Source organism: Ursus arctos, unplaced genomic scaffold, assembly GCF_023065955.2.
Source record: "Ursus arctos isolate Adak ecotype North America unplaced genomic scaffold, UrsArc2.0 scaffold_17, whole genome shotgun sequence".
NCBI classification, from domain to species: Eukaryota; Metazoa; Chordata; class Mammalia; order Carnivora; family Ursidae; genus Ursus; species Ursus arctos.
The window spans coordinates 7621372-7648526 of record NW_026622841.1 but is presented as its reverse complement, the minus strand read 5'-3'; the positions used below and the strand labels follow the sequence as shown (position 1 = coordinate 7648526).

Below are 27155 nucleotides of genomic sequence, written 5' to 3'. Positions count from 1 at the left end.
GTAAAACAGAGAAAAGTACAAGAACAGGGTCACACAGCTGTTTGTTAACCATGGTATATGTTTCAGGCAATGCAGCCCTTTCAGGCACTACCTTATTTATCTGGAATGAAATAATTCATCCAAAACCACAGAGCCAATCCTAACATCCACAGCTTCAAACTCTTCTATCTTGTAAGCAACTTATAACATTCTAAATGTACAAAGCATGTCAAATATACAAGAGATTCATAATAGTTGCTTAACATCACAAATTAAAGCCCTCACTATAATAATTCAGAGAAGGAATTAACAACCAAGATGAGAATTATAAATAATTCAGCTAAGTTTACTGGCTTAGCTCCAACTACTTAACAAACTTCAATAAACCAATAAAATAAAATGATTAAACAAAGTAGAACAAATACTACCTTTCTAAATATATTTCATAATGATGCCCAGAACAATTTCTAATTTTATTAGATTATATAAAATTTTTACTTTTGCAAAATCATACCTATATAATTACTTCCTAGATGAGTTATACCACGTGTAAAATTCATAAAGGTTTAACAAAAATAGGTGAAAGAATGTAAGCTATATAAATCTCAAAAACAAGCTCTTCAAGAGCTCTCATTAAATCTACTGGTTCTTTATTCTGTAAAGGTCTGCTGAGGCTGGTGGTTATACCAACTGCTAGAAGGAAAGGTATTACAAACTCACTGTCTTCTAAAATCCACCTTTTTGGGGTGCCTGGGTGGCTTAGTTGGTTAAGTGTCTGACTCTAGATTTTTGCTAAGGTCACAATCTCAGGGTTGTAAGACAGAGCCCCACACTGGACTCCACGCTCAGGGGAGAGTATGCTTGTCCCTCTCCCTTCTGCTCCTCCCACCACTAATAAATAAAATCTTTTTAAGAATAATAAATAAATAAATAAATAAAATCCAGTTATAAGTACTTCCAAAGTAAATGAGAAATTATACATAAGAGATATAGAACTGTATGGGGCGCCTGGGTGGCACAGCGGTTAAGCATCTGCCTTCGGCTCAGGGCGTGATCCTGGCATTCTGGGATCGAGCCCCACATCAGGCTCTTCCGCTATGAGCCTGCTTCTTCCTCTCCCACTCCCCCTGCTTGTGTTTCCTCTCTCGCTGGCTGTCTCTATCTCTGTTGAATGAATAAATAAAATAAAATCTTTAAAAAAAAAAAAAAAAGATATAGAACTGTAATATTTTCTAAGTATATATAATTATCATAGTGATAAAGAATCATTAACATAATCACATTTACCCTTCAATTAGTATACAAATAGTCCTTGACTTACAACAGTTCAACCTACAATTTTTCAACTTTATAATGGAGCAAAGTAATACGTGTTCAGTAAAAACCACATTTCAAACTTGGAATTTTGATCTCTTCCTCGGCTGGTGATATGCAATAACATATTCTCATGATGCTGGGCCACAGTAGCCAGCCGCAGCTTTCAGTAAGCCCGTGATCACAGGGCAAATAACTGATACAACCATTCTGTTTTTCACTTTCATTACCATATTCAATGAACTACAGGAGATATTCAATACTTTATTATAAAAGAGGCTTTGTGTTAGATGATTTTGCTCACCTGCAGGCTAACGTAAGTGTTCTGAGCACATTTAAGGTAAGCAGGGCTAATCTGTGATATTCGACAGGTATATTAAATGCGTCTTCAACTTACAATATTTTTAATTTAACAGTGAGTTTACTGGGACATAACCCCATTGTAAGTCAAGGAAGAGCTATATTCGTTTTTTCTCTAGTCTTTATGAATATAAAAGAAATTTAGAAAATAATGATAAAAAATAAGTCATAATAGATGTAAATTTAAAATTCCATCTACAAAGGTTTCAGAACCTGTTTTTTGGGAGGGTGCCTGGCTGGCTCAGTTGGAAGAGTATATTAACTCTTGATCTCGGGGTTGTGAGTTAGAGCCCCATGTTGGGTGTAGAGATTACTTAAATAAAAACTTAAAAAAAAAATGAGCACCTGGGTGGCTCAGTGAGTTAAGTGTTGGACTCTTGGTTTTGGCTCAAGTCATGATCTCAGGGTGGTAGGATTGAGCCCGGTGTCAGCCTCCACACTGAGCACAGAGTCTCTTTAAGGTTCTTTCCTCACCCATAGCCTGCGCGTTCTCTTTCTTAAATAAATAAATAAATAAATAAATAAATACAACCTTAAAAAAAAAAAAAGAACCTGTTTTTTTTCTTTGCCTATAAATCACAGTGAAAATTATTTCAGCCTACCAAGATTGAAGAAGTTAAATTAATTCTGATAGGAACAAAAGGACTAATACCCAGAAAATAAAGACTAAGAGATAAAAATATAAAAGATAAGGTGATAAAAAGAAAATCAATTCAAGAGACTTAATATGGGACTCATATGATATGCGGAAAAACAGAACAAAGAAAAAAGAAAAGTCATTTTTAAAATAAATAAATATGAGGTGTGCATGGGTGGCTCAGTCAGTTGAGCACATGACTCTTGATTTCTTCTCAGGTCATGATCTCAGGGTCCTGGGATTGAGCCCCAAGTCAGGCTCCATGCTCAGCAGGGAGTCCACTTGAGGATTCTTTTTCTCCCTCTCCGTCTGCCCCTCCCTGCGCTTGTATGCAAGCATGCACACTTTCTCTCTCTTATCACTAAAATACATAAATCTTTAAAAAATAAAATAAATTAAATAAATATGAAAAAATGTGTCAGAGCCAAAAGATATAGAACATCTATGTCTTCAAATTAAGGAGTTTAATGAGTGTCAAGCAAGAGCAATGAAAAAAGATACATAACCATAAAATTCTAGGACATCAAAGACAAAGAGAGGATGATAAATGAAAAGGTTGGCCATAAAGAGGTAAAAAAGCCAGATGGGCATCCAACTTCTCATCAGCAGTATGGGATGTCAGAAGACAATGGAGCAAAATTCTTATGAGGAATGATTTCAACCTATCTGGTAACTACCCAAGCTACTGAGGTACAATTTATATACATTTTCAAATATGCAAGAACTCATTAAGTTTATTGCTCATGCACTTGCTTTTAGGTAGGAGTATGATTATTTTGAAGATGATTTCTAGGAAAAAGGATCTTAACTGAAAAGAAAAGATGGCTAAGAGTTTAGAAAAACATTAGAAATGATATAGACTCACAATTCAAAAAAAAAAAAAAACACAATTAGATAGACAGAAACTCCATAGGAAAAAAATCACCCAAACCATTTTTTTAATTATATATACACACACACACACACTCATGTATGTATATATACTATATATATACATATCAGAAAATTTTTCTCCTGAGTGCCAGAGAAATCACAACCCTGGAAGCAGAGATACAGAAGTATAACTACAGCCCAGTAAGTGGCTCTTTAGTAAATTCCTGGTTTTCAATTTCTAGAATCAACTTACAGATAAATCAAGGCTGCAGAAGAGAATGTAAACGCCATGAACATTCACAAAGTGAAAGATAAAACTGACAAAGATTAGCAGAAGTGAAAGGGTCGTAACATCTTAACTACAACTTCCTCACCTTCTAAATGGCAGGGATAGAGATATCCACAGGTAACAAGATCAGAAACAGCAGGTGGAGAAACTAAGTTTGGTAATAAACTAAGTTGGCAGGACATTATTTAAATGAGCTAACTCCTGTGTATCAACACAGTAAAGGAATAAATATTATTGCTAACTACTATTTAGAGATATGAAGGTAACTACCTGAAGAATTAAAATCAGTAGGAGGTAAAGCTGTCTCCGTGAATGAAGAGAGGCAGTAAATTTCATTATAAGCTCTAATCGTTGTTTTAACTGTATATATTTATTACTTCTAAAAAGTTCTTCTAAAAATTCATTCAAAATATTTTTAAGTTCTCAAAGAAGACCAAATCTGGAATATGTACATATTACACCATTATTTTTTTTATTCGATTTATTTTACCTAAGCATTAAGCCTGAATCTACATTCTCTATGTGCCAAAGCTTCTTAGCGGCAATGGCATGTTAGCAACAGAGCTTCACTCAGGGCAGTAGAGCCAAGCTCAGCATATGCACAAAAGATGGTCTGACTCAGGCTTTCCACAGATGACTAATGGTACAAGGTCCAGAACAATGAAGCTTTTCGTGCATACACAAGGCCTCGCTCCACAGATCCATCAGTAATTGATGGAGCTGTCTTCTGGCATAGTGGGGAAATCAGCATGGTCTAATTGCTCTATCTCAGGATGTCTATATCCTTACCAGACTTGCCCTCAGGTGAGTGCTGGGGCTGCCAGATCATCTGCAAAACTGCCAGGGAGAGCTGAGAAGGACAGGATGCAAAGAAAGAAAACTCTTCAAATCACTGGGTACCATAATAAGTAAGTTTGCAAAGAAAACAGCAAATTAATTATATCATAAAACACTCTAATTATAATCTAATCTAATCATGAGAACAGATAAACCTAATTAAAGAATATTATAAAAGCTAAATAGCCTGTACTCTTCAAAAAATGCTAAGGTCATAAATGTTAAAGATTCAGGAACTATTTTAGATGAAAGAAGCGAAATAGCTATGACAACTATCTGTAACATGTACTTCTGATCCTAGATCTTGACTGGGATGGTGTTATTTTTTTCTTTCCTATGAAGGACAATAGTGCGATAACTGGAAAAATTTGAAGGATTACCTAATTTTGATAATTATTATGATGATTTTATATGAGAATGTCCTCATTTTTAGGAAATTCACATTTAAGTGTTTAGAGGGAAAAGAAGCATTATGCCTGCAACTCTCGACAGTTCAGAGAAAAGATACTAGCAGACAGAGCTAAGGCAAACTTGGTATAATTGTAACATTTGGGGAATCTAGGTAAAAGGTATATAAAAATTGTGCTGTTTCTGCAACTTTTACATAAGATTAATTTTTTTCAAAATAAAGTTTAAAAAAATAAAATATATATAGAAAATTCAAAGTCCCGGGGCGCCTGGGTGGCACAGCGGTTAAGCGTCTGCCTTCAGCTCAGGGCGTGATCCCGGCATTATGGGATCGAGCCCCACATCAGGCTCTTCCGCTATGAGCCTGCTTCTTCCTCTCCCACTCCCCCTGCTTGTGTTCCCTCTCTCGCTGGCTGTCTCTGTCTCTCTCGAATAAATAAATAAGATGTTAAAAAAAAAAAAAAAAAGAAGACCAGACTTTAAAAAAAAAAAAAAAAAAAGGAAAGAAAATTCAAAGTCCTATCTATCACAAAGGAACTATAAGCTCAATAAACAAGTGTCCTTATACCACAAACTGACAAATCACTACATTAAAGCACATGAAATTACCTTTACATTTAAATGTGTGATAATATCTTCAAGTGGAAAGAACAACTTTAATATTATAAAAATTATGCATAAACTACCATGATTCTACATAAAATATTATATCAATGATCCCTGGGTACGTGTTTGTCTTCTCCCACAGGCCATAAGCCCCAGAGAATTAAATCTAATTACATATGAATCCCCAAATATAGGTACTCCACAAATGTTTACAGAAATGAACTTAAACTATACAGATTAACCCTATCTAACCAATAAATTTGTTATAATCAACTCTGAAATTCCATTCTGGTTATTAACGTTGCAGGGATATGGATTTGTGACAATAGTTCTGAACCTAAACACAGCAACAGAACCTCCCACACGCAAGAATACTAAATCCAAGTCAAACTGTAGAGAACCGGTTTACAAGACACTGGAGAGCTGGGAACATGACAGTTAGAGCCCCATGGACAATGATTCTGTTTTTTCTGCCTGAGAAGGCTGTAGCCTTGAAGGGAAGACCAGTATTTATAGAAATCACTCTTAAAAAACAGAGCCTGGAGGGGTGCCTGCGTGGCTTATTTGGTTGAGCAGCCAGCTCTTGATTTCGGTCATGATCACAGGATCCTGGGATAGAGCCTGGTGTCCGGCTCTGTGCTCAGTGGGGAGTCAGCTTGAGGATTCTCTCTCTTTCTTCCTCTCCCTCTGCCCCTCCCCCTACACATGTGTGCATATGCTCACTCTCTCTCTCTCTCAAATAAATAAATCTTTAAAAAAACAAAAGATAGTGCTTTGAATAGAAACCATCTGTGGCACACCAGGACTGATGCACCAAAAACTGGGTTCTCATTGCAGCAGGAGCCAGGGTATCAAGGCCCTAATGAAGGTGTTGGGTGCTGCATGAAACTGCACTGAAGTCAGGCTCCTTCTCTTCTCCTGCTCCTGGTGACTGCCCACATAAACTACACTTCTATATCCACGCAACAATAAGTGGGAAATCATGCTACAAAACTTAAGACCTGATTTTTAACTTTATTTACTTAGCAATATCATTATGCACTAGCAAAGACTAATGAAGCACTATCATGTCTGCGGTGGGGGCTGAGAGAAACATTTAAAAGATATATGAAAAATATGGTCACATACATTCTACACAGAAAGATTAATTAAATTAAATGGTAAGAAGTAGGATAAGGCAGGGGCGCCTGAGTGGCTTAGTCAGTTAAGTGTCTGCTGATGGCTCAGGTCATGATCTCAGGGTCCTGGGATCGAGTCCCACATCAGGCTCTCTGCTTGGCTTGGAGTCTGCTTCTCCCTCTCACTCTCCCTCTGTGCTTTCCCTCTCTATTTCTCTCACTCTCTCTTTCTCAAATAAATAAATAAAATCTTTAAAAAAGAAAAGAAAGAAGGCAAGGCAATAATGTTAACATATGAAAAAGAACCTAAATTATTGATATAGATATTAAATGCTGTCTTTCTGATTAAAGGAAGTTAAAATGGATTATATGGTTTACTGAGAGTTTTTTTTCAATAAATACTTTTTAAAATTAAAATGTTTTAATTGATTTATCCCTCACCTTGTTCCAGAAAAGATTTGAGGCCTATTACAAGGAAATGTGAATTATAACATGATAGTAAAAGTATAGCAGGGATGAAAGAAAGAAAAAGAAAGGTATGAAAATATCAAAACCAGGAATAAAGCCAAAAAGCATATATACCAGATAAGCCTCTTTTGATAGGAAGGCTCTAAACTTTCTAGCACTCAGCAATAAAAGGAAAACCAACCAGTTTCGTAATTTATATATGCAAATTATTACCTCTCAGAAGTACAATTCCAGATAGTGACATGAAATAGGAATTTACTCTGGGTGTGTAGGGAAAGAATTTGGAAAGGAGCAGTAATCACAAGAAGAACACTGCAGAATGGCCAGTGGAGCAACAGTACAGAGAGAATCAACTTAGACTTCAGGCACCAAAACAAAGTGCAAGCAGTAAAAGCAATTCTCTTTGTAAAACATAATTAGTGAAATATCTACCTCAACCAAAATAACATATTTACAATGCTTCTAGATACTGGTGCTACCTCCTGCTCTATCCTCAAAATACTGTGAAACATATGTAAAGAAAAGTGAATGAAACATTTTTTTGAATAAGATTATTATTCATCATTCTATCAAAGTTTAAGTTTTAGAATACTGGATTTGTAGCAACTTCTTTCTAGATGTAATAAAATGGCAAAGGTCACACCTCTTGGAGATTATAAAATTCCATCAAAGTATTTGAAGACTATTTTTCTCCCTTCTTGGAACAGCTGTTTTCACTTTGAGATTTCAAGTACCAGTAAACTTTAAAAAAAGTGGGGGACAAATATGAGGCTACCAACTCTTCATAGTGTTAAATAAGGAAACTTAAAAACCAAAAATGTGACCAAAAAAAACATCAAAAAAAGAGGAGGAAAATCTGAATTTATCAAAAACACAAAAAACAATTAAGCTTATTTTTTTAATTTTGCTTAAAACTAGCAAAAGTTTCATCATCAAATACTATTTTGAATTAGAATAGCTCTCAAAATTTTTTATTCTGGCCATAATAAGCAAGGCAAAAGACTCCAAAAGCTCATTTAAAGCAGTATTTTCGGGTCATCTGGGTGGCTTAGTCAGTTAAGCCTCTGCCTTCAGCTCAGGTTATGACCCCAGGGTCCTAGTATCGAGCCCTGCATAGGACCCTCTGCTCAGCAGGGAGCCTGTTTCTCCCTCTCCCTCTGCCTGCCACTCACTCTGCCTACTTGTGATCCCTCCCCCTCTCTCTGCCAAATAAATAAAATCTTGGAAAAAAAAAAAAAAAGCATTATTTTCAACTTTTTAGTAGAAAATTAATTCTGTGATAAAGAAGTGGAGAATAAAACCAAAAGCTGCAGTAAGCATGTCACTAGCAACAAAAAGGAACTGTACACTATTTAACTTGCAAGAGAAAAACATGAACATCTATGCATGATTCTATAACAAAATGTCCCAAGAGCTTTAACAGAACCCAGAAGTATTACTCTTGCTTTTATATTTATTTCAAGAATAAAAAATTCATTGGTATTACATTACCAACCATAAAAAACTTAAGTGTCACTAGTTTAACAATAACTAGAGATTATTTGTATTTGAGCAAAAACAACACATTTTAAAATCTAGTTATTGGATAACAACCACCAAAACTACTACACCATTAATAAAATTTTAATCCTGTGTATTCCTTCTAGTTTTGTCTCCTATGGTTTTATTACAATGCAGACTACGAGGAACCAACCATTATGAAAAGACAGTGTGAAACAAATTAGAGGACCAAGTAGAAAAATGGCCTAGGATTTTCCATAACTAGCACAGTTAAGTTGGGTGTGTCAGGTGTGGAAAACTGAGCCTTCCAAGGGTTAAACGAAATGTGGGCCTTGACCTGGATCCATGCTTCATGTCACTCACTGTCTGAAAAGCTGCCCTCACTGCAGGCTCAAGTGGATTTAGCAATTCCTCCAAAGATACATTCTAATGAAAAATTTAAAAGAAACCTTGGATTTGTCTAGGATCCTGGAGAGTGAAATGCAACAGTATGATTAATAAACACATACAGAGAAAGAGCATATCTTATCTCCCCAGTGACGGCACTTTTCTGTTCTCCAAATCATCTAAAAAGCAGTAGGCTATAAAAAAGTTAGGTACTACTAGACTTGATTTTCAGAACAAAAAATTAATCCAGTAAAAACCAAAGAAAGATAAATTATGACTTTAACGGCACTAACCCAGAAAAGGAAAAAAAAATGTTCACATTAATGCATTCTTAGCCAATAACAGATTTATGTATTATTATTAAATTAGAGAGGCAGTATAATGATTGGGTAAGACAGATTAGCTAGACTCACAGCAAAGGTGTGATTTAAGGCAAACTAAACCTTCTGTGCTTCCTTAATCCACAAAATGAAAATAATTAGTGATTCAGAACTGAAACAATTATATGAGTTAAATATTAAGTTAAATATTGTTAAGCTCCTAGAAGAATGCATAATGAACACAGTATTAGCTATTACTATTTCTGTACATAGTAAACACCATGTTAGCTATTATTTCTGCTCGAAATTATCTTTACCATTACAGAGAAAAATTTGTGAATCTCATCATGTATAAGAGAATTTCTACATTCTCTTTTAAGAGATATTGTTGCCATAGTTTCATAGGTAATGAGATAGATAGATAGATAGATATGCCAAAACTTTATCATCAATTAACCTCAAATATCTACTAGCTTGATAACTATTTAAAGTCACCCACCTGCCAAGTATAATCCTTTATAATTACTGAAGGCATTGGAATTACAAGGAGATTCTGAAGAATAAACGCAGCCTAAAAAAAAAAAAGAAAGAAAATGTCAATACTGCCACCTTGTTGTCATCTCTGAAATAACCAATATATTGAAATTTAATAATAAAAAAGATATCACTGGGCAACTGCATATGCTGAGACATCATTATGAGAACTGCTGAGCTCATTGCTTGTTACATCATGACCTAAGAGTGGATGAAATTATTTCATCAGGAAATAGACTTTTTCCTATTTCAGAATTTTACTTTTCCAAAAAATGATCTATAAAATATAAACTATAAAATGTTCTGGTAGCAGTTAAGAAATACACTTTCGGGACGCCTGGGTGGCTCAGTCGTTTAGCGTCTGCCTTCAACTCAGGGCGTGAACCTGGCATTCTGGGATTCAGCCCCACATCAGGCTCCTCCACTGGGAGCCTGCTTCTTCCTCTCCCACTCCCCCTGCTTGTGTTCCCTCTCTTGCTGGCTGTCTCTCTCTCTGTCGAATGAATAAATAAAATCTTAAAAAAAAAAAAAAAAAGAAAGAAAGAAATACACTTTCATGTTTCTCTTATTCCACACATACATGCAGCCCCTTCTCTCTCTCCCCCTCTTTCTCCCTCTCATATAAGTTCCTCTCTATAAAAAAGTTCTAACTAGAAATACAAACCACAAATGTCCAACTTTACCTTCTATATCCTGAATATGGTCAAATCAAATAATCTTAGTAGTATGAACACCAATCAACTATATGGTGAGATGACAATATGAGGATGAATAACAAGGGTAATGAGGGATCCAAGAGAGTGAAATTTTCAACCATCTTAATCGTAAATCAGCAGATGTCTTTAAAGTTGGTAAGTCAAGAGGAAGCTACAAGTTTAAGCATTACTATTAAAAAACAAATAACAAGAAAACTACGGCATTTGGATTTTGGAACTAAGAACTGGCAAATGGTGGGCCCTGGAGCTGCTGTTTCCTCTATAAGCCTCTAATCACTATTTCATTACTGTTTTTAAAAATATTTGCATCAATCATCATTTCAGTAAAAGCAGCAATGAAAGAAAACCACAAATGATTAAGAAAGAATTAAAATAGGGTTTAATTTTCCTCTTAGGTCATATGATAACTACTACAGAGTATTGGGACATCCATCCCAAATAAAGCTTTATAGATAGTACTCATATACACTGAGGTAACAGAAAAGTAATTTTTTTCTGTGACCTACTTTTCAATGTGTAATAATATAGAAGAGTTTGTATAAAATATAGCAAATTCAGCTTTGATCTTATCAAAATAAAGGACTCTAGTATTTACTGTGAATTAGTATCTTTTTAATTCTCTGATAGCATTTTATGGGGTGTTTTTGCAGGCAGAAAAGATCATGGTGGGTGATCAGTCCACAGTGCTAAACAGAGAGTATAGTTTATAAAGACCATCACAACGAATTTCTAGGGTTGAAAGGGGAGGAGGTGCTAAACAGACAGGCATACCTCCCGGCGCACCATACTACATTCCGACTGGTCCAGAAGAATGTTCACCACCGTTCCCCAGAGCCCACCAGAAATGTTTTGACAACTGTTTGCCAATGCCATACAGCCAGTTTCAAGGGTGGTCAGTGCTGATCCTAATCCCAGAGAAGTGAACCTCACCTGTTCAGATTAAAGAAAAGTTGTAAAATCAAAGAATCCAATTCCCGAATATGAATTCTTAATTTTTCTGGTACATAAGATATCATACTTTTATGACACTGACGATCCTAAATTATAAAAGGCACTTACAGAAAATAGTGCCCTATAAATTTATGAATGAATAAAAATCCTATTGCACAATTCAAACAAGCAAATGTCACAGAAAAATCAAAACCAGGTATAAATAGGAATAAAAATTACAGCTCACAAACCTCTTTCTAGGGAAAGCAGTGGGTGCTTGCATATCTTTTATGAACATGTTTATTCCTCATTTTAAAAAGGTTATCTATTATTTTATTCTACCATCCTTAAGTTATTAGTGTTTCTTACACATGACTTAACTTTTTTGAAACTTCTTTTCAAAAAGAAATAACTATCTTTTTATAAAGCATTTAGTATTTTCTCCAAAATTACTATAAAAGAAAAATGTTTCAAGTAAGATTGATGAGGTGTAATATGTTTACCATAGTTCCACTGCTGCTCAAACTACGCATTTTGGTTCACTTCTGAATTCTGATTCTAAAATAGTTTCACTGATAGCTACAGGGTAACAAAAAATAATGCGGTCATAACATGGTCAAGCAACAAGTTCAATTTGTATAAAGAATGGAACCTCTAGGTTCAGATAAAGATTTTTAGTGGAATAGAATATAATCATTGCTTGCTTGAAATTAATGAATGATGCCCATACTTAACAGCACTGTATTATATACTTGAAAATTGTCTAAGAGGTGAATCTTATGTTCAGTGTTCTAATCACAAAACTAAACAATACAGAGGACAGGAGGAAACTTTTGTAGGTGAAGGATATGTTTACAACACTGATTGTGGTAATGGTTTCAGGGGTGTACACTTATCTCCAAATTCACGAATCTGTACACATTAAATAAGTACAGCTTTTTGTATGTCAATCATACCTCAATAAAGTGGTTTTTAAGAAAAGAGATAAGTGGACAAATGGCTAAAACTGGATATTTTATTAATGTAAAATTTTGCGTTACAATGGTATTATTTTATTAAATGACACACAAATGTCATTTGGCAGCTATCTTTCTAAACTCATTGAAAATGCCTAGGCTTCTCCATTAATTTTTCACTGTTCTTTCTAAAAGTGAAAGATTCAATGATCCTTTCCTTTTTTTAATCTGTACTTTAATGAGTTTGACTGAAAAGGGTCTGCTGTGAACTGAACTGTATCCCCTCTAAATTGGTATGTTGAAGCCCTAACCCACAATGTACCTAAATTTGATGATAGAGCTTTTAGGAAGTAATTAAGGTTAAATGAGGTCTTAAGGGTAGGGTCCTAATCTGATAGGACTGGTGGCCTTGTAAGAGGAGGAAGAAAGGAAAGGTCATTGAATACACAGTGAGAAGGCAGCTGTCTGAAAGCCAGAAAGGAGGGCCCTCACCAGAACCCAACCATGTTGACACCTTAATCTCAGATTTCCAGCCTCCAGAACTATGAGAAAATAAATTTCTGTGTTTCAAGTCACCTATGTTATGTGTCATGGCAGCCCAAATTAAGACAGGGAGTAAACAGCTTAAGGTACAGTCACTAACATAATCTCAGTTTGGAAAATATGAATTCACGTATATGCACATATATTGCTTCATTTGTTTTTAATCTACGCATAATGGACTCAATTTTCCTTCACACTGACCTCTGGGTCTCGATCAACCCATAATGGAATCAACCAAGCCAATCCTTGTTGAGTAGGACCATGCTCTTCACTGTGACTACCCAAAGGCAAGAACCAAAGTGACATCCACTCCTAGAATGAGAAAAGGGAAGAGACACATTAGGTAAGTTTCTAAGAATAAAACAGAGGAAGTTTAAATAACTGAATTTTTAAAAATCAAAACAAAGTTAAAATGTACTTAAGACTTGGTTTTCATTCAGTATTTAGCCAAAACAAGGCAAAAAAAAAAAAAAAACTCAGCTTCTTCTTAAAAAGTTAAAACAATTTTTCTTCAGAACTATATGCCCCATGATTAGACAAAATGTAGTTTCTAGGGCATGCAAATTTTAATCAAATTTCAAATAAAATTCAGATTTGTGTAATACACTTCTAAGAAACATCTGTCAAAAATCATTTTTGTCTAAGAAAAAAAGTCAAAAGAGACATTTTCATATAGGCTTGAAATGTGTGAGACACAGCACATTCCTTGTCTAGCAAGTGTTCAGAAGACAGCAGCTTTTAATGCTCTCACCGAGCTCTGGGCCTGGGCCATCATTTCATGGGATAAGTGAAGCAAGCAAAGAATTGTGCTCTTTGTGACACCTTTTCCCATAAAGGACATAGCATTTCCTCCACGCTCCACATAAAAGGAAGTAATGACCTGAAAAACAAGGGTAAACAATGTCATGGTGGCTTTACCCTGAGTGGTATATAAAAATAAACATACAACTTTCTACTAACTTGTCTGATTTGAATCCTAACCACATAAAGTATATGCAACATTCTTATAGTTTACACATTTCGAAACAGTTAAGATGGTATATTTTAGGTTGTTACCACAATTAAATACTGTTAGTTTAAAATTTTCTCCCTTTAGAACTTGTACAAAGATGCATACTATCCTCCTAAGGAGACTTCTGTGATGTAGAATACGCTCATACGTGTTTACAATGTTACGGTATCCTTTACGAAAAAGAACTGATAAATATCTTATTGAAAAATATACTCAGAAATTGCTACCTATATAAAACTGTACTGGGGGACCTCGGTGGCTCAGTCAGTTAAGTGTCTGCCTTCGGCTCAGGTCATGATCCTGGAGTCCTGGGATGGAGCCCCACCTCGGGCTCCCTGCTCAGCGGGGAGTCTGCTTCTCCCTCTCCCTCCACCCCTCACCCCGCTCATGTTCTCTCTCTCTCTTGCTCTCTCTTAGATAATAAATAAAATCTTTTAAAATTTTAAAACAAAACAAAACTCTACTATCAGGGTTAGGTAGATTTTCCAGAATTATGATTTAAATGTAAATGGACATTTCTTCTCACTTCTGAGAGACCTTAGATTTCTGTTCCATATTTAAGAATATGTTCATTATTTAAACCATTGGCTCTCAACTTTTTCTCAATTCTCCCACATATCTGAAGGATCTGAAACATTTCCATCAATAACAACAAAAGAAATGTTATAATGCTAAGTGAAATAAGTCAAGCAGAGAAAGACAATTATCATATGGTTTCACTCATTTATGGAACATAGTAGGAAGATCGGTAGGAGAAGAAAGGGAAGAATGAAAGGGGGGTAAACAGAAGGGGGAATGAACCATGAGAGACTATGGACTCTGGGAAACAAACTGAGGGCTTCAGAGGGGAGGGGGGTGGGGGATCGGGCCAGTGATGGGTATTAAGGAGGGCACGTATTACATGGTGCACTGGGTATTATACGCAAGTAATGAATCATGGAACATTACATCAAAAACTAGGGATGTACTGTATGGTGACTAACATAACATAATAAAAATTATTATTAAAAAAAAAAAGGAAGAGGGAATATAGAAAGGTAACAACAACAACAAAAAAAGAAATGTTTCTTATCTGAAGAAATATGCCCTCAACTGAGGAGCTGAATCAGAATGGACAAGGGGAGTCAGGTGACAGCAATTTAAGGGAAAGTCCTTTCACCTAATTTACAAAGTCCTTTAAAATATGTGACAAAACCTTTTGGAACATTTCTGTGTAAATCATATATTTGTCCCTCAAATTGGGGTTCAATTAAGTACTTGTTCACTAATTGAACAAGAACCTTTATAAGTTTTCAACTCTTTTTTTTTTTATTTAGAGTAACAGAGAGAGAGAGAGAGCGAGCACATGTGTGGTGGGGGAGGGGCAGAAGAAGGAGAGAGAATCTCAAGCAGAGTCTGCACTTAAATGAAGAGCCCAATTAGGGACTTGATCTAATGACCCTGAATGCCCCACTTTTCAACTCTTAAATTAAAAAAAAATATTCAAAGTGACAAAAGATCACTCATAATTCACAAAATTTTAGTAAAAAAGGAATACTAACTGTATTTAGGTGCCAACACATTATAAAAGAAAAATCTGTTTTGAGTCAAAACAACCAAAACTACTTGTTATCTGGGGGGCCTAAGTGGCTCAATCAGTTAAGTGACCAACTCTTGATTTCTGCTCAAGTTATTATCTCAGGGTAATGAGATCGAGCCCGGCATCAGGCTCAGCACTGGGCATGGAGCCTGCTTAAGATTTTCTCTCTCCCCCTCTCTCTGTCCCTCCTCCCCACCCATGGGCTCTCTAAAAATAATAATAATAATAATTTTTTTTAATTTTAAAAACTTGTTATCTAACACAATAAAAACTATTTCAGTTCATTCACCCAAGGTTTCTGAATGCTTTTATTCATCATAGCATCCTTTGAAGTAAGTCGTTTTGTCTTAAAATAGAGACTACTTTCTAGTTTGGGTTTTTTTTAGCTCATACAGCAGATTATTTTTAAAAGGCAACATAAATCATAAATGTTAGGTACAGCTTATTTAACAAAAGCAATTTATTTGAAGAGGATTTGGGATCTGTAAGCTACCTTAGAATTTTCATAAACCAAATAAGTGTATATTATGTCTGAAAAATAAAACAAAACTGTTCAGGAGTTAAAAACCATAGGTGATGGGCTCTGCTCTACTACTCCTTCCTCATGTGTATGTTTGACATTTTTCATAATTAAAAGTTTAAAACTTTAAGGGACTATCTTAGAAATAAGATACCAGAATGACCAAGTCCTTATTACTCTCCTCTAAGTCACTGGAGATAACTATCTTGTGGTTTCATGCCTAGCTGATAAGGGGCAAGCCAAGAACTTCAGTACTATCTCCTTTCGATCAGTTCAATCAGACCTTTTTGTCAGATCCATGGAACTATATTCTGTATGTCTGGTTTTAAGGATTTAATTATCATAGTTTATTCATCTGTCATAATGTATCATGCTTAGTTTAAAAGCCTCATTTCTCAACCACAAAAAGCAAATATTCCCATTCAAATTTCACTGGGCAAAAAACAAAATACCTGTATGAGAGATATGGTTCTCTTCTGAAAAGGAATCAGCTTTAATGAGAAACTACAAAGCAAGTCATCTGGACCAACAATAACTTTGTTTCAATGTGTATTCACATAAGCCTTATTTTATTCTTTAAAAAAATACACTTAACCAGTAGTAAAATAAATAAATCAGGAATTTTTTCAAGACTTCGATCAGCTATGATTAAGCCTTGCCTCTGTGGACTACATGCACAAATGCAGGCTCGGAGGGAACCCTGGTGAAGCTCTTCTCTTACAGAACTATGTATAGCTACATCATTGCTGTATTTACTACATCATACTGAAACTATACTGACCTAAGTGATAAAAACGGGACATATCATAATGTGTGAAATAACGTTAAGGCCATGCTTATTAAAAGGTAATGACAGCTAAAAATACTTGAAAAAAGCTTTTAAAAAAATCAATGAAATAAGACTCCATCTTAAAATATTGGGAAAAAGAAGGGCACTTGGGTGGCGCAGTTGGTTAGGTGACCAACTTTTGGTTTTCCCTCAGGTCATGATCTCAGAGTTGTGAGACTGAGCTTTGCATTGGGCTCTGCCCTCAGCACAGAGTCTGCCTGGGACTCTCTAACCCTCTCTCTCTCTCTGCCCCTCCCCCTCTCTAAAATAAATAAATAAATAAATAATTTTTTTAATTAAAAAAAATTTTCAGAAAGAGAGCCATATATTAAACCCAAAGAAGAAATAAATAAGCATAAGCAGAGGGGCGCCTGGGTGGCTCAGATGGTTAGGCGTCTGCCTTTGGCTCAAGTCATGATCCCAGAGTCCTGGGATCGAGTCCCGAGTCGGGCTCCCTGCTCGGTGGGGAGCCTGTTTCTCCCTCTCCCTCTGCTGTTCCCCCTGCTTGTACTCTCTCGCTCTCTCTGTCAAATAAATAAATAAAATCTTTAATAAAAAAAAAAGAAATAAGGAGAAGCAGAAATTAATAAAATGGTGAAAAACATTAAAGAGAGGATCAACAAAGTCAAATTCATTCTTTGAAAAGAATGGTAACAATAAAACATACAAACCTACCAGTAAGACCAATCAAGAAAACTAGAGGGAAGGAATAATTAATACCTGGAATGAAATGGGACCTCACTTTAGAACTGATATACCTTTAACGAATGAGCTGCATTGATGGATAATTTTAGAGCTATGAATTCAAAAATTTAGATGAAATTTTAGAAAAATATAACTTACTGACACAAAAAAATTGAAAATCTCAAAATTCTAGATTTAAATTAATTTCATTTCATTCAACTCATTTACAATCTTCCCCAGAAGAAAATACCAGGTCTGATTGCTTTATCATCAAATTCTACTAAACATTTAAGGAAGAAATAACCACCAATTCAAATCAACTATTTCAAAGGGGAAAAAAAGGTACATAAAAAAATTTATACATAAACGGTGGGCTAGGGGTGCCTGGGTGGCTCAGTCGTTAAGAGTCTGCGTTTGGCTCAGGTCATGATCCCAGCGTTCTGGGACTGAGCCCCGCATCGGGCTCCCTGCTCAGTGGGGAAGCCTGATACTCCCTCTCCCACTTCTCCTGCTTGTGTTCCCTCTCTCGCTGCCTCTGTCTCTGTCAAATAAATAAATAAAATCTTTAAATAAATAAATAAAAATAAATAAATGGTGGGCTAATTTTGATATTAAAACCTGACAAAAAGGGGCACCTGGGTGGCTCAATTGGTTAAGCATTTGCCTTGGGCTCAGATCATGATCCCAAGGATCCTGGGATCCAGCCCCAAACTGGGCACCCTGCTCAGTGGGGAGTCTGCTTCTCCCTCTCCTTCTGCCTGCTGCTCCGCCTGCTTGTGCTTTCTCTCTGGCACACATGCACTCTCTCTCATTCATTCATTCATTCATAAATAAATAGATAAAAAAGTTTTATGAGAAAGAAGACATGCAATAATTCTAAAAGCATTCTCTGCATAAGAAAATTGGAAGAATTCTAAAAACATTACCAAGCCAAATCTTTTAATGCATAAAAGGAATAATACATCATAACCTAAGTTGAAATTCTCCCTGAAATGCAAGGTTGTTTAACATTTTAAAATGAATCCATCTAATCCACCACCTTAATAGGATATAGGAGAAAAATCTTATGTTTATCTTAAAAGATACAGAAAAAGCACTATACATCTATGATTTAAAAATAAAAAAAAAAAACACTTAGTAAAGTAGGACTAGAAGGAAACTTCCTTAATCTTATTTTTCTTTAATTGAAAAAACTACCATAAATAGCATGATGAAAAGGTGAAAAATTAAAGGCCTTTCCTTTGAGTTTAGAAACAAGGATTGCTGGATAGATGGTTAATTTACAAAAACTGAATAAATTTCCAGATATTGAACAATACTTAGAAAATAAAATATCAAAAATTTATTTTCACTAAGAGACAAGAATATTCACTGAAGCAGGACCCAAAATTGCTCTAAATTAGAGTAAGAAGGGGCGCCTGGGTGGCACAGCGGTTAAGTGTCTGCCTTCGGCTCAGGGCGTGATCCCGGCGTTATGGGATCGAGCCCCACATCAGGCTCCTCTGCTATGAGCCTGCTTCTTCCTCTCCCACTCCCCCTGCTTGTGTTCCCTCTCTCACTGGCTGTCTCTATCTCTGTCGAATAAATAAATAAAATCTTTAAAGAAAAAATAAATAAATAAAATAAATAAATTAGAGTAAGAAAATCCAAATGTACTTCAACATTGTAGTGTACCGAATACTAGACAAAAATAAATTAACTCTACCTACGGGCAGCAGAATGAATAACTCTCCTAAGCATAATGATGAAAGAAAGCAGCCATATGATTTCATTTTACAAAATTTTAAAAATCAGGAATTATTCTTAATATGAACACATAATTGAGTGGTAAGACTACCAAGAAATGTAAACAAGTGATTACTGTAAAACTCAAAGTAACAACTACCTTTCAGGAGAGGAGTAGAGATCGAAAAGGGGTATCAGAAATGTTCCCAGGGTGCTGGCTATGTTCTATTTTTAGATCGGGGTGGTTCATTATGTGATGCCTGAACAATGTATTTAAGTTTTATGTTCTCCACATGTGTTGTATTTTACAAATAAAAAAGATAAATAACATAAGTGAATAAATAAATTACCCTAATGAGGGGACTTAAATGTAAGCCTTAGTTTATTTTTCTTGCAAATTAGTGTATTCTGAAAGTGATCGTACATATTTGTTAACAAAAATCATTAAAACATTTAACCATTACGATGAACCATATGAACACTGAATAATAATCTGCATTAAATATAGTGATACATATAATGCACTTAACATTGTGCCCGGCACAAAGGGAGTGATCAATCAATCAATACTATAATAAATAGTAAATAGCTATTCTTTGGGGGTTGTTATTATTGTTGTTATAGTGACTGGTTATTTTTACTTACTTCAAGGAGACCTGATAAGTACTTTACACAAATTTCAAGTGGCTTTGTAAGAGGTGAATGTGAGCTCCAACCCGGGGATGCTGTGAGATGAGCCATCCCTCGTAAGGTCCTCTCAAGGGATGGCAGGCCATAGAAGTGAGGAGCATCCGTGACTCTCAGGCACTGGAGCAGTTTCAGAGCCAGCTGTGTTTGGAAAACATAAAGAAGTTCCAAGCACTTCCTGTGGATGTAAAGTAAGGGAAAAAAATCAACAAGAGAACAAGTGTGATGGGCTTAATGGGTTAACTTATTGATGGTAAAGGGTTACTAACAACTTAATAAGTCAGAAAAATATGAACGAGGAGAAATGGCAGTCTCAAACAAGATTTTTCAAGGAAAACATAGTTAAAATACCATCTAGGGTATATATGTAAAGGACCAATAACAATTACATTGAAAAATACATAAACAGATATTGGTATTAGCACCCAAAAATAAAATTTAAAAAGTTGGAATGGGAAATTAAATGCATACTTTAAATGAGTTTAATTGACACATATTAAATCTATACTTTCAATCATTAGATATCATTAAAATTGAATTTTTAATTAGCTGGCATTGTTTTCCCCTTTTAGAAAGCTAAAATAAAAAGGTATAATGAGCTTGACACACAATTTAAATACAACTGTCAGAAACAGAACAATCAAGAGAACATTTTTTATTAGAAAACAAAAACCCTGAAACTAATAAGTAGGCATGGGTACAAAGATGAAATTGTTGGAAGAAGTAACATCATTGTATAACAAAGCATCAAATAAAATTTGAAATTTCCTCAGTTTTACAGATTTTTAGACTCCAAAATTGACAACTGACTATACTTTTACTCATTCTGTCACAGTATTACAGGTGTATAGTTGTATGATTTTTAAAGATAATTTTCATATACCTGTCATCCAGCTGTTTTTAAAGTTTTAGAAACACACAGAACTTACACCAAAGCCTGAAAGTTATTTGTATAAATTCATATTTACATTAGTCAACAACAAAGTACAGCTGAACCTTGAACGACATGGAGGTTAGGGGCATTGACTCTCACGTACAATCAAAAATCCTCATATACTTTTTGACTCTCCAAAAATTCAACAAATAGCCTACTGTTGAACAGAAGCCTTACTGATAACACAAAGTCAATTAACATGTATTTTGTATATATATGTTATTATATACTGTTTTCTTACAATAAAGCAAACAAGAGAAAAGAAAGTATTTTTCTGTAAGTGAGCTCTATGCCCAACATGGGACCTGAACTCATAACCCTAAGATCAAAAGTCACATGCTCTACTGACTGAGCCAGCCAGGAGCCCCAAGAAAGGAAAATATTATTAAGAAAATCATAAAAAAAAATACATATACAATACTATACTGTATTTATCCCTAAAAAATCCATGTATAAGTGGACCCACATAGTTCAAACCTGTGTTATGCAAGGATCACTTGTAATCTAATTAATAGCATTAAAAATGTTCTTCTGGGTTTTTTTTAAGATTTTATTTATTTGTGAGAGCAAAAGAGAGAGCCAATGAGCAAGCGAACATGACTCGGGGGAGGGACAAAAGGAGAGGGAGAAGCAGGCTCCCCACTGAACAAGGAGCCCGATGTGGGGCTCAATCCCAGGACCCTGAATTACAATCTGAGCTGAAGGTAGATGCTTAACTGACTGAGCCACCCAGGCACCCCTGTTCTTCTGTTTTTTAAATTAACATAAAAGTCATTCTCATTTTCTGCTCCTTTTACCTTAACCGCTCCAAAAGAAAAACTATACCATCAAAGGGAATAGTGCCTCTGCAAATAACTAACCAATCCCAGTTCAACCTGGCACATCTGCCACCAGTTTCCTCTCCTGGTCCCTGTGAACCTTCCCCAAGCTCCACACCCAACTGGTCTCATCCTCCCTACACAAGTTCCTCTCAACATCCAAAGAACATTCACCCAAAGAACAGTCCATAGCACTGTTTCTCAAAGTCTAGCCCAAGGGACTACCTATGGAACTTATTTAATTGGTAGATTCCTGAGCTACTGATCTTAATATTTTAATAAGCCCCCCCCCCGAAGAGATTCTACATACATTCTACATACATTCCAAAGTCTACTATCAATGTTGTCCTTGTCTCCAGTACTTTAATGAGGCATAAATGCATGAGGTAAAATTCACAAATCTTACATATACACTACAGGATAGTTTACATATGTATATAATCATGTAACCACCAGGCATAACCACATATAAAACATTCTCAGTGCCTCAGAAGGTTCCTAGGTGACCCTCTTTAGTGAAATTTTTATTGACTTGTATTCTAAATTCACTAATCCTCTTTTATATTGTGTCTAGTCTGCTGCTAAGCCCATGCAATGAATTCTTTACTTCAGAAACTGTATTTGTCAGTTGCAGAATTAGTATTTAGTTCTTTTTTGCAGTCTCCATTTCTCTGCTATTGATATTCTACATATTTTTATTTATCTTGCCCATCTTTTCATCTAATATCTATTATATTTATATTGAAAATATCATTTATATCAATAAGCTTTAAAGTTCCTCTAATAGTTGACATTTGCGGGTCTGTTTCAAATGACTTTTTTCTCTTAATTACAGGAGACATTCTCCTACTTTTTTATAATTCTCTCCATTTGTGATTGTATGTCAAATATTTGTATACAAGAGCTACTGAAGGCAAAGTACATAATAGTTTTTCATAGAAATGGTTTGCCATTTGGTCACAAGATTTGGTTAGAGGGCTGATCTTTGAGATCTAGTCAGGTGTTGAGCTGAATTAGAGTTGTTTTGATACTTAGTTTGCTTCAAATGTCATGTGTGTGGGATCAGGTCTTTCCTTCCAGGAGAGATTTGGGATCTGAGCACAGGAAGACCTCATCAGATAAAATAACTTTTGTACACCAAAGGACACTATCCCGAGAGTGAAAACACAACCCACAGAATGGAAGAACATTTTACAAATCATATTTGGTAAAAGACTTATGTCCAGAATATGTAAAGACGACTCAACAACAACAAGAAAAGCCAATGCAAAAACAGGCGAAGGACGTGAAGAGACATTTCTCCAGAGAAGATAACAAATAATCATTAAGCATATGAAAAGATGCTCAATATCATTTTTCATCAGGGAAATGGAATCAAAACCAAAACGATTTTAGTTTACACCATTAGGATGGCCATAATAAGAAATTTTAGGGAAGATGTTCAGAAATCAGAACACTCATACATTGCTAGTGGGAATGTAAAATGGTATAGCTGCTATGGAAAACAATTTGGCACTTCCTCAAAAAAGTAATCATAGAGTTACCATATGGACCAGTAATTCTAGTCGTAAGTATATACGGGAGAATTAAAAACGTGTGTTCACATAAAACTTGTACACAAATGTTCATAGCTGCACTATGCACAATAATCAAAGGTAGAAACAACCCACATGTCCACCAACAGAAAATGGATAAACAGAATGTGGTGTATCTGTACATGGAATATTAATCAGCTATAGGAGGAAACAAGCACTGATATGTGCTGTAATACGGATGGACCTTGAAAAACAATGTGAAATCAGACAGAAAAGATCACATATGTCTGATTCCATTTATGTAAAATGTCCAGAATAAGCAAATTCAGAGAGACAGAATGCCACAGGCTTGAGTAAGGGGTAAATGAGGAGGAACTGCTTAATGGGTACAAAGTTTATTTTCAGAGTAATGAAAATATTCTGGAATTAAATAATGACAGTCGAACAACATTGTGAACATATTAAAACCACTCAACAGTATACTTTAAAACGATTAAAATAGTAAATTTTATCTAATTAAAAAAATTTTAAGTCAGAATTACAGATATACACTTGAAAATCATCTATGTAAAAACAGACATAAAGTCATAGAAATGGGTATAATTGCTCAGAGAATTAAGAGAGGACCAAGACCTAAAACCTAGAGACAGCAAAATACTGTGTGTGTGTGTGTGTGTGTGTGTGTGTGTGTGTGAAATTACAATCAGGCTATACCAGAGATTCCATTGAAATAAAAACAAACAGACCACAACTGACTATTACTGAATTCTTTCTTCCTTGACTTGAAACAAGTAAAAACTAAGATTCTTTGGAAATCAAAAGGAAACTAGGTTCTATATCAATGTCCCGAAAACTTCAACAACAAACGGTACCTGTCGGTAACTGCCATGAAACTCAGCAGCAAGGTATTGAAAAAAGCAATCAGTTCTTTCTGGAGTTGTTGCCTGACGGCAGTCCGGATATCATCTGTTTCCTCTCGTGCTTGTGACTCCGTCAAAACTAGCAGGTCTAGTAGTGGGTTTGGACTCTAAAAAATAATATTTGTAAAAAACGTATTAACTCTCTAATTGAGCTGTGTTGTTTCCTACAAAGATTTTTGTTACATATCGTGTTCTGGATTACCTAAGAGTTATATTACCTAGCCAGTAGGTATGGGTCTCTAGTGCATCAATAGAGATGCTATGTTCTAAACTCAAAAGGAGCTTCATATGTTATCTTGACAAAAGAACAGCACACCTATTATAGAAAACGGAGTATAATATAGAGAAGCACGATCAGAAAAATGAAAACCACACATGATCACACAGAGATAGCCGCTATTAGTGTACTGGTGCACACTCTTCTTTTTGTGTGCGTACAGACATAAACACAATTATAATTCCATATTTTTACCAAAACTGAGATCAAGTGAAAAAACCCACCACTGTTATACCTTTTTAAACTTAGTATTATCAGTATTTTTTCAAAAAAATTATTTTAATATTTGATTATTTTTCAATCATGAGGATTTACCACACCAACTATCAAAGGAATCGGTGATTTCTAATTTTGCTGAACTGTGCACTGGGTGTTCAACTCTGATTACATGTGTGAATTTTAAGCAATAATATTATTAAATCAAATAGCTTTAATAGTTTTACAGATGGGCAAACAGGGGTTTATAACTTGCCCAAAGTTACACGAATGAACAAAGCAAGGATTCAACCTGAGTATCATCTTACTTCAAAGCTATTTAATATTCTGTCCCCCATATTATGTCACATCAATCCTACTATTACAACATACAAAAAGAGATAAAATCAAAATGTAATTACTATTGTTATGAAATCTTTCACCTAAACAACTCAATTCAAAAATAATTGCATTCTTTTTGCAGAAATGAAAAAAATGGGAAGAAAATTCTAGGTTGTTTATATTATGCAGTACATACAGAATACTTCAATTGGGTACACACAATTATAAAGACTACAACTGAGAGTAGAAAGTACTGGGGACAGATGTTTTGCTTTTAACTTACTTTACTATGTTTCACACCTAAGCAGCACTTTTTTTCAGCCTTCCTTTCATCCTGAACAAGAAGTACCTCATTTGGATCAAATAAAATTACATAAAACATGACTACAACGTCTATGTTTTATATAGGAATAAAACAATCAAAATACATATTTAATAAAATCATAAAAATAAATATACATACTCTATAGTATTCTTAGACCCAAAAAGCCAAAGGCTGACTTATACCCACCTTCCCTCCAACTTTCATAAATACTGACAAAATAAGAAAGTGGTTTTTAATGTAAACTCCATCTTGGTAAAATATAATTCTACTATCAGGAATTATTAATCCTGATATACCCATACAAATTAAATAGAAACTCCTGATTGATAGATTAATATAAAGTTACAGTATGTATACACCTAAAACTAAAATTCTTCCCAAAAATCTCATTGTTAATAACTTGTTTATGCTAGTACTTGCTGAGACTTTTTCCCTTTCTAACACATTTTAGATTTACAAGCTAATATTAAGATTCAGTGAACCTCAACAACACCACTTCTAAAATATGGGATGAATTACCATTCCTCACATACAACAGAGAGAAGAGATGTCTCTCTACTGATGCCTACTGATCTCAAGTGCTTAATCATACGTGAAGGTTTTATCTTTAGACGTTAGTATTCAATCCCAATTTTAAACCAACTACCATTACCATTACTTTGTCACCGCCACCTCCAAAAAGCAACAATTTCTACAATGAGGGCCCATTTTCTTTACCCACACAGTCACCACTCATCACATCCACTTTACCATCCATCAGCAACCTACAACAATAGGACATCCAATGCCCTCCATGAACTCTGAGTGCACATGTGCCTGTGAAAGTCAGCCAACAAAGACAGACATACGCTGTTTAGTTTTGAATAGCCTCCCCCCCCAAAAAAATTATGGCCCCACTTTAATGACCTTCCATCAAAAAACTCATTCTGAAAAAAAGGTATTCAAACTCAGCACTTCTAGGTTATTTTATATATATTAATAAAATTATCATTACATTAAAATGTAAATTAGTGGTGTCATAAATTCCTAACGTGCCTAAAATGTTTGTAATAAATGGATGTTCTGATAAAACATACAAATTTTTCACAAGAGAAAGTTTCTCAATCTTCCCTCAGTAAGTTAGCTGATTTTTCTTTATACTTTCTATTCGCATTCTTCTGCCTGATCAAGTATTCAAGTATTTTGCCTAATTTTACTGGGTTTTGCCATGGCTTTCATATACTTTTTCACATTATGTCCATATATTCAAAACAATTCCTTTGGAAATACTATCTTACTGCCTTCTTCAATCATCTCTCACTTATTTTACCCATTTTAGATGATTAAACGGCATTTGACTTTATACTGAATGTTACTCTTTGCGTAACACTTAATCATTTAATCCTTGCAGCAAGACAGAGAGTAAACTCTCTTAATAGTGGATGCTTAAGTCCACTGCTCACCTTTGGCTCACTCTATTGTTATTTATAACAGCAAGTAAAAGCTTTCCAAAGACAGCCCTGATACCATACAAAGTCAAATAAATGTATTTAATTATACCAAAAATCCTTCTCTAAAACTGCATTAAAATTACAGTACAATCATGTAGAAATTTCATTTTAATTTCAAAACTATCAATAAATTATACGATATGCATTATCATTGCTTCTTGGCCTTTTGCCTAAGATCAAGTGTATACAATATGCATCAGCACTCACGACATACTATAAAATTCATAATAAATGTAAAGTTTTAACTATAGTTACATAATTTAGGTAAATATATTTTAATATGCATCATTATTTTTCTACTGTATATACCACGTAGAAAGTCTTCTAAGCAAACATTCAATTATTACACAGAGTTTCAAGAAAAGATTCTACCTAAGCCCACTATAACTGCTATTTCCACAACCCAAAGCAACCATAACTCTTGGAATACAAGAACTTCAACATAAGGAGGAGACTGTTTTAGAAATTATTCTTTTTTAAAAAAGACTAAAAAGATTATGAAGTTATA

General features: G+C 34.9%; 1 protein-coding gene across 5 annotated transcripts in view; it reads right to left on the bottom strand.

The window, feature by feature from the left end:
- RTTN (rotatin) overlaps nt 1-27155 on the bottom strand; it is a 182450-nt gene that overhangs the window by 94922 nt on the left and 60373 nt on the right. For all 5 annotated transcript variants that reach the window (XM_026496475.4, XM_048218461.2, XM_026496476.4 and 2 more), the window contains 6 exons: nt 23971-24125; nt 19770-19989; nt 13527-13655; nt 12977-13087; nt 11118-11276; nt 9596-9667 (listed from right to left, as the gene is read on the bottom strand). In XM_026496475.4, coding sequence (XP_026352260.2) covers nt 9596-9667; nt 11118-11276; nt 12977-13087; nt 13527-13655; nt 19770-19989; nt 23971-24125 — 846 coding nt within the window. The remainder of the gene's footprint in view (nt 1-9595; nt 9668-11117; nt 11277-12976; nt 13088-13526; nt 13656-19769; nt 19990-23970; nt 24126-27155) is intronic.